Raw genomic sequence first — 9073 nt, 5'->3', positions numbered from 1 at the left:
CCAAATGTTCAATGCAGAAGAATTATTGGATTTATTACTCTTTGTATTCTTAGGATTCAGATCGTGAGAAGAATTTGGATATTCCTAAACCGGAATTGACATTCGATGGATAAATCTATGCATCATCTGCAACTGAGTAAATGGGTTGCATGCATGTGCATATGATATGTTATGGAGAAGTAGGCACATGCGAAGAAAAATGCAGAGCCTTGTTTTGTACTTAGAAACCTAAAATTTTCTTACTGGTTTTGAGGTCCCAATAATTTTCCATCCATTGCTGGTCTTGGAAATGTTGACATATGAGTGGTTAATATTGCTGACTTTTTTTATGGTAAACTCAGTTTTGATTTAACTTAATGAGCTAATGATTTCATTTTGGCTTCATCTGGTTGGAAGGGTAATAAAGCAATGGGAAGTGAAAGAAATCAAACAATATGGAAGTGAAAACTTTTGTAATGATCTAACATGATAATGTAACTAACTCCAAAACATTCCAAAATTTAGTTTTTATAATTTGCATTACTTTGCAATTAAAACCCCTTTTATTTAAAAGGGAAATAAAGATTACATCTGAAACATATAATTACCAAATGTGGTAAGATTCTTAAGTAGATTGCGCAATCATGATTACAGAACTTTCTTTTTTCTTTTTCAAATCAATTTCACTCCCCTTTCCTTCCTTTTACTTGCAACCAGATGGACCCTGTGGGAAAACTGAAATGTTAGAGTTGGTATTGTTAAATTATTTTCTGTACTTGAAGGATGTAAATAATCTATGTAATTCCCGGTTTCCTTTGCTTGATTAAAACTTCTGTTTCACCGTGCATATGCTCAATTCCTGGTTTCCTTGCTTGATCAGAACTTCTGTGTCACCATTTGTAGCTCGTGTTTAATTTGAAAAACCATTTAGATTCTGTTTAAGGTAGCAGAACTTTTGGCATGCATTGTTTAACTTAAAAACGATTTTTATGTCTCCTTTCTATGGTGGCTACCAATATATGCATTGGACTATGGGCATAGGATCTTTCTTCAAACGATATCTATTAACGATCATGCATTTCTTCAGTGCTCTATCAGATCAAAGACTTTTTTTTTTTTGGAGGGGAGTGTGGGGAGAAGGGAGCGGGGTTTCTAGATCAGAGCCCTCTGAATGTATTTTCATAATTGGTTTAATAAGTGACTTTTCTTTGTGCACAGACAATTGGTCTTACAGTTTCTTCAATGCTAAGGCTTCATTCCGTTCTGCATTTTTACTTATACACATCCTACTTTCTCTGGTTACTGACTGATTTGGTCACTTCTTCAGGTGCAACAACAATATGAATAACCTTGTTTTGTCACTTGCACCCAAGTTCACGAAACTGCAAACTCTAACTTTACGCCAAAATAAACCACAGCTTGAGGATGGTGTGATTGAGACCATTGCGAGCTTCTGCCATGATCTACAAGACTTGGATCTCAGTAAAAGCTTCAAGCTCACTGATCGCTCCTTGTATGCCTTAGCCCATGGGTGTCCTAACCTTACAAAACTCAATGTCAGTGGTTGTACAGCCTTCAGTGATGCTGGCCTTGCATATCTTACTAGCTTCTGCAGAAACTTAATATCCTTAAATCTTTGTGGATGCATAAAAGCTGCATCTGACAGAGCTCTGCAGGTAAATGGTCTTACTGTTTTCAACAGGCAATGATATTTTAGTTGCTTTTGGATATATGTGGATAAGGATCTTCATTCATTATTGCTGCTACATGTGCAGGCCATTGCTTGTAATTGCCATCAGTTGCAATCTTTGAATCTGGGTTGGTGTGAGGGTGTCACTGATGTAGGAGTGATTTGTCTGGCTTATGGATGCCCGGATCTGAGGGCCCTGGACTTGTGTGGCTGTGTCCTCATAACAGGTGGGCAAACCCATCAAATATGTTTGCTAGTTACAGGATGAATGTTAAACATTTTGACGCTCATGTGGGCTTACTCCTTTCATCTAGGGTTGTGTTTGGCATGGACTGTTTTGACCTGTTTACATGATGTGCTGCAGATGAAAGTGTGATAGCATTGGCAGATGGGTGCCGCCATCTGAGATCCCTTGGCCTGTACTACTGCCAGAACATTACGGACAGAGCCATGTATTCTCTGGCCAATAGTCGGGTGAAGAGCAAGCATGACCTGTGGGACTCTGTGAAAAGGGGGTACAGCAAGGATGAAGGGCTCATGAACCTCAATATCAGCCAGTGCACAGCTCTCACTCCTTCAGCAGTTCAGGCTGTGTGTGACTCATTCCCTGCACTTCACACATGTCCTGGAATGCATTCCCTTATAAAGAGCGGTTGTCTCAGCCTAACATCTGTGCATTGTGCCTGTTCTTTTCAAGCACATCGCGCAGTGAGCTTGCCTCATGCTGCACATTGAACCAAGCAGTATGAAGAATGTCATGAACTTTCTCCTGGACCCCAAAAATCCAAATCCATGTACAAATGGTCAGTGACGAGCTTTGATGGTAGTTTTTTTTTTTTTTTGGTAAAAAGCTTTGATGGTAGTTATGGCCGGTAATAGTGGACTTTTCCTTGAAAACTAGTATTGGACTCTGGATTTATTATATTTATTACTTGTGCATCAATAGACTTTGAACATCAGACTTTGCTTCATTATCTTGTTCATATGTACGCCCTGAGATTCCCAACTGGAATTGGTATAACCAGGCTGACTGTCCGGCCTAAATGAAGTGTAGAAAAATATGGTCCTGTGTTACTTTTGAGTGCAGGTCAGATTTGAGTTAACCATATCCAAGTTATCAGGACTGAGGATTTTAGCATGTGGTGATAGCGTCAGATGACGGTTTAGTTTTGGATCCTGTTATTAGAACCTCTAAATGATCTGGGGCCAGGGGACCAAGGATCAGGTTGTTCTAAAAATAAGGGTTCCCCTCCGTATGAGTTGAGCTATCTCATTTGGACGCACTTGATAGGGTACAGGGATTGATAGGTACAAACCAGACTTCACCCTCTTAAATGTATAGGTCAATTCTGGTTTAGGCTAATTAAGCCTATGCAAGGGACTCACCGACTGTAGTCTGCTTTTAATGTTGGAAGGTGTACATTAGAAATTACCGGTCGTATGAGCACTTGAGCACTTTTGGGTTCTCCGATCAGAAATTGTTGGTATTTTGTCGTGTATTGATACCAATGCAATGGTCCAGATCGGATTTGAATGACTTAAGGTTTTATTAGTTGTACCAGATCTGGACCATTGTATTGGTATCAATACACGTGTCACCCCTTAAAGGGGGTATTTCACTGAATTGTACGAGATCGGAATTGCAGACGATTTCAACCCTTGTTTATTGGTATTGTAAGCAATGGTCTATGTTTACATGTCATAAGAACTATTCATAGCACAGTAGTTTGGTCCAGTCCATAGCGACGCCCTTCTGTAGGAGCGGGGTTGAGGATTGGCTTGAGCTCAAACTGTGATCTATAAGATCAAGCGGAACCTAAACCTCAACCCAACCATGCGTTTGAGCTTGCCCAAGCTGACTACTAAAAAGAGGGGCTGTGTCTGGGCATTCCTTACGCTAGACCGGCAGGGTTTTCCCTCCAAAGAATATAAGCCTGTAGTTGTAACATTCTAATCAATCATTTTTCTACATTTACAGTGAATACAAGCCTCTGTTCAATCAAGTATTACACGTCTAGAAGGTACTTTCCAGTCCCTAGCTTTGTTGTTAAGCTGGTAAGAAATCACTTAACAGGTTCTGTTTGAAAGCGGAGGAAAGAAAAGAAATAGTCACACACTAGGCCTTTAATTAACTACAGTAAGAACATTGAGGTCTTCATGGCCTGTGCCACTTCACTTCCAAAGGATCTTTTAAGAAGAAAGCAGTCACTCATCCTCACCTTAATGCAAGCATATCTTCACTGTTGCTGAAATATGCATTTTGAATGTTATTTGCTTCTGTACACAATCTCTTCATCCTCCACATCTAAAGCCGGGTTACAGAGGCACCTAAATAGCCTACCAATACCCTACATAAGAAAAGGAAAAGTTAATACATACTGACCAACATGACTTTAAAAATACATTTAATGGGTAAGTCATCAGGATCTCTTAGTGGGTTTTAGACCTGGAAGTTACTTCCGTGCAGTAGTAAGCATTTTCTTTTTAAGCTGATGAATCAATAGTGGGCAGTCTTCAACAACATGAATAAACTTAAGCTCATACAGAACTTCAAAGTTCATATGAAGATAAAATTTAAACTTAATAATTTTCCATAAATTCAAACTGGTATGTTGTGAGCATGTGATCTATATAAAAAATATTACGAGAAAAACCATCATCAAACCAGCCCTTTTGATTTTCTCTATGGTTATACCAATCAGGGTACACATATTCCAAAATAAATTATGATGATCTTGTTAATTAACTGCAAACTGGGGAAAGGTTTGTTTAACATCACTCATGATGACAAGGAAAAACAGAGCAGAGTATCTATATCACTTCCATTTTATACCAATGGTGTGTAGAGTAGTCCTACTAACCAAAATAAAATAATTGCCACAAGAATAGAGAGAAGAAAAAATGCATTTCGTCTCGAGGCTGATAATAAACAATCTCCAATATCTATTAATATGGGCAGTTCACATCATGATTTAGACTAACCCTAAGAGCTTACATCTTATTTTATCCCATACGCTCTAGCAAGATTGGGCATTCTAAAAGGAAGATGGCCAAAGCCATTTAATATGGCATACTAAAACTGGAAAAAGCAGTAGGAAATCAAGCTTCCCTAGGCAAGATTTTCTAATGATTTAAATAATCACTGATTGTGCAGATGAAGTGATATGAGATTCAAAATTGACAGAGATAAGCTGAAGTTAGTGGCTGAAAGCAATATATAGGTTATACCCGGTGCACAAGACTCTTGCTACAGCGAGGTCAGGAGGGGCATTGTGTATGCAACCATATCCCCTACTTCTTAGGATAGGCTATTTCCAAGTTTTGAACCTCTGACCAATATCTTGCAATAATGCAACTTAACTGTTGTGCCGCAGGCCCACCCACTTCAGTTAAAGCAATATATAAAATATATAAAATATAAAAAATAAAAAAAAGGACCACAAAAATGATTCACAGTATTTTGTTGGTTGAGCTGATTCAGTATTTTGCATATGGATCTCCAACTTCATAAATTGCAGGTGAAGGATGATGCATGAGAAAGTGTGTGCAGTCATGTGTCAAGGAAAGCCAAAGTTGGACGTTCACTTAGGCCTGGTCCTAATAATTTAAAAAACGTGTAAATTGAAATGGAAGAACTGATTACTGTATAATTATCCTGAAACAGTTTTGACATGCAATTAGTTATGCAAAGCTGGCATATAAGTTCTGGGGTTTCACCGTGAGCGAAACAGAGAGCTTGACTTCTAGAGAAAGGAAAGAAGCAATCTCTTAACTCTAAATAGGTGCACGAGTAGAAAAATATATTTAAAGCAGTTGTATGTCACCATGCGTAATGTAAGTGATTTGTTTCTCTCACATTATAGCAACTCCACCATATGCTGAGATGGGAATTAACAAACACTGAGAACTTGGTGCTAGCATAAATATGATAATCAGAAGCAAACAAAGGATAATATCTTTCTAACCTTCTCAGAAGTTAGCACAATGATAAAGGGTAAACTCGTTTCCGCACACATCCCCTAAGACAATAGTTAGCTGATGCCCACTAGTTCTTATATCAATCTTATTTCATGCATTCTCTATCTACTGTTTTTTTATATCTCTACAAGCATGCATTAACACTACTAAAATTGTTGAGTTTCATTTAACTGCGTCATCTTGACTCAAGAAGAACCTAAGAATTTTCATTGACCTCTACAAATCTACATATTTGCAGTGCTCTCCAACAATATCAGTTAATCTCCAGCATGTAACGTTTTGGCACCATTTATATTAGAAATAATAGCAATGCATTAAAGATTCTTTTACATGACAAGAAAGCTTAAAGAATGCTATAACATGCCTGAGTGATTAAGGGTGTACGATATGAAAGTCTTCTGGGTGAATCCTCAACAGAACTACTGTCAGAACTGCTTCCATCATCGTATATATCAGAAACGCTTTTCTTCTTTGATATTCCACCATTACTTGCATCTTTTTCCCTCTGCAGTATGAAAAATAAAAGAAAAACAAAGGGTAAGTCACACCTTTTATATCTTGAATATATGAATAACATTTTCAGTTATCATCACATGAGACTGGACAAAAACAATAGAAATTTAACCAATACAAGAAATGGACATCCATAACATATTCCTCTCAGATATTCCCAATATTATATAAATTATATAAATATAGTACTAATAAAGCATGGAAAATTTTTACTTGCATCTATTTTTCATGGATATGGATATGGCATCAGGATCTGACACATCAGGCAGGATGCATATGGCAAGTACCATCAATAGGCTTTGGACTCGTGTGTTCCAGTAAAAGAAACAAATATTTACATGCAGTAAGGAGAATTATGTTGGATTAAAGAATGCTATACTATTATCTTGTGTGAGGGGAAACAAAAATTATTTTTTCATCAAACTTTTTCACAAGACTGAAATTAAGATTGAATTTGTATATCTTCTTGTTCAAACTCATAAGCTGAAGAGACCTAAAGCCTATCTCGAAAGTGGAAGGTCAGTGTGCGGCTTTTTTAGCTTTTTACAAAAAGCAGTGTTGTTTTCTATCCTGTTTGACGAAAGGAATTGATTGGAAATCTAACTTTTTTTTATCAATAAACCAAGAATTGGTAGAAAATCTCATAGGTGAAGCAAATCAAACCTATTTTCAGACCAAGAAGATAACTAAACAAAACTATAGTGGCTAGGAAAGCCCCAGAGATTCTATGGGAAATTGGAAACGTCGAAGTGAGCTGTGGCCTAGAAATAGGAAGATGAGGAGAGAACCCCAGAAAGAACAGGTTATACTCTTAAAGTCAGGAATGACAAGACCTTATGACTTACATCTTTATTAATAAGTCTTCAGTTTAGCACCAGAACTCAAGCAAGCCATACCTCAAAGGTAACCACAACTCACACGAGAGGCATGGTTTCACAATTCACTCTTTCTTCGGTTAAGCATGAAGTAACTCATATTAGGAAATATACAGGAAAGAGATGGCAAATACATTTTTCTTTACCAGATTTTGCATAGAAAATCTACAAACAGAATATTATGATAAAGAAAATTATGAAAATAGATTGTATTGCACCTGAAATATTTTTCCCAGAATTTTCAGAGCGTGTGCACGAGCTTTAAGTTCTTCTTTCTTTGCATTATTTTCTTGTAGTACCTACAATCAATTCAAGCATAATAAAGAAATATGATGACATTGTATTTCAGATTTTAAAAAATAAATAAATAAATAAAAATTCAAGCGGTGAGAAAAGAAATGGAATAAAATTTCTTCAGAATCCAAAAATTCCATTGAACTAAGATAGGAAGCAATAACAATGGATGGATGCGAAAGAAAATCTATTTCATGCCAAATTACATGACATCAGCTGATAATTGAGAGGTAACACAACATATCATACTGGTTGTGATGATAAGATGGAGATGGACCACCATTTTATTATTTATTCATCTTCATATCTTACAAAATAATAATTTTTCCTTCTTTTCAGCTCATCCTTGTGGATCATCAGGATCATTTTCTATTTTGCCTTATCTTAATAGAACCTAGAATATTATCTAGAGACCTGAGCCAGCTTCCAAATATAACACCATCCTTTAGGTCTCCAGGATATGATCTTTTTTCCTGTTCATCAGCTTCTTTGGCATAACTATGCTAATGTAAGTGAAGAAGCACAAGAAAAACGTACCATCTGACACACATGTAAAAGAGTTACTTCAATGTCTACCACATTCAGTTTCCACAACGAGTTAATCAGTGCATCCTTATTTAATCGTATATGTGATTCAGCATCATTTTGTGGACCACTACCATCCATGTTAAACTGGCGTCTCATATCCTCTTGCAGTTGCAGTAATTGAAAAGCACCTGAATCAATATCCACAATAAATCAAGAAAAACTATAGAAAATAAATTTTAGCAGAAAAAAATGACATGACAGTAGCGACAAATACCTTTTGCAGCTGTGATTTGTGACCTCCAAAAATGTCCTTTATTCCTCACCCATTCAGCCATAAATGGGACTCCCAAGTAAATTGCTTTTTTTCCTAGTTCTTGTGCTGCCTGTCTTGCGTATATATAGCCAATGGTATGTAGGATATCGACTCCAAAAGCTGTATTTGCAAAATACATGAAAAAATCATTTTAGATAGTTCTCACCGTTCAAGGTGCAGGGGCATATCAGGTTATGTATGACATTATCTTCCCTCCACCACTGCTTTTTTTATATTTTTTGTGGAGGTGACTATTTTTTTGGCTGCTCGTCAATTTTGTGACAGGACCAATATTTGAGTAGAGCTTTGGGCTTTTAGAAGGATTGAAGCTTTGTTATGCTTCTGGTAATATTTAAGTTGTAAAATAATGTGGTGGATGGAATCTAATATTACCATAGAGATCAGAATCCTATCAACAGAATCGGAGGGCACACAAAATCAGCATCTTGAACACCAAGATTAGTCGCAATTGTACAAGTCTGTCCAGCCCCAGATTAACAGAAATAAATGGTCGCAAGTTAACAGAAATAAGGATGAGCATATTAGAGTTGATTTGGGAGTTGCCTCGATCAATGACAAACTCCATGAAAGTCGTTTGAGGTGGTATGGCCATTTTCAACAGTGGCCTGAGGGCGCCCGCCCTATTAAGGAATGATCTGATTTTATTTGAAGGAGCTAAAAGAGCTAGGAGTAGGCCTAAAATAACCATAGGAGAAGTTGTGAAGAATGACATGCATAGCCTTGGTCTTGTCCCAAGTATGACCTCAGATAAAGCCTATTGGAGGGAAAGGATCCATGAAGCCAACCCCATTTAGCTGAGATTCTCCCAACTTTCTTGGCTGGGCCTCTTTCCTCTTACTCTCGTTTTTTTTCTCATCTCTCATCTTTTCATCTCTTCATCCC

General features: G+C 37.2%; 2 protein-coding genes across 3 annotated transcripts in view; one reads left to right on the top strand and one right to left on the bottom strand.

Annotated features, from left to right (window-relative positions):
• Positions 1 to 2640, top strand: part of LOC122072968 (F-box protein SKP2A-like) — a 6397-nt gene extending 3757 nt beyond the window's left edge. The window contains exons 3-5 of the mRNA XM_042637413.1: positions 1307 to 1655; positions 1755 to 1896; positions 2034 to 2640. Coding sequence (XP_042493347.1) covers positions 1307 to 1655; positions 1755 to 1896; positions 2034 to 2404 — 862 coding nt within the window. The 3' untranslated portion in view covers positions 2405 to 2640. The remainder of the gene's footprint in view (positions 1 to 1306; positions 1656 to 1754; positions 1897 to 2033) is intronic.
• Positions 2641 to 3609: 969 nt separating this feature from the next.
• Positions 3610 to 9073, bottom strand: part of LOC122073476 (chaperone protein dnaJ 10) — a 21512-nt gene continuing 16048 nt past the window's right edge. For both annotated transcript variants that reach the window (XM_042638071.1, XM_042638072.1), the window contains 5 exons: positions 8132 to 8290; positions 7867 to 8045; positions 7254 to 7334; positions 6012 to 6152; positions 3610 to 4017 (listed from right to left, as the gene is read on the bottom strand). In XM_042638071.1, coding sequence (XP_042494005.1) covers positions 3937 to 4017; positions 6012 to 6152; positions 7254 to 7334; positions 7867 to 8045; positions 8132 to 8290 — 641 coding nt within the window. In that variant the 3' untranslated portion in view covers positions 3610 to 3936. The remainder of the gene's footprint in view (positions 4018 to 6011; positions 6153 to 7253; positions 7335 to 7866; positions 8046 to 8131; positions 8291 to 9073) is intronic.

This window comes from Macadamia integrifolia, chromosome 3 (assembly GCF_013358625.1).
Source record: "Macadamia integrifolia cultivar HAES 741 chromosome 3, SCU_Mint_v3, whole genome shotgun sequence".
In the NCBI taxonomy this organism is placed as follows: Eukaryota; Viridiplantae; Streptophyta; class Magnoliopsida; order Proteales; family Proteaceae; genus Macadamia; species Macadamia integrifolia.
This window is presented reverse-complemented; position numbering and strand designations above follow the sequence as displayed.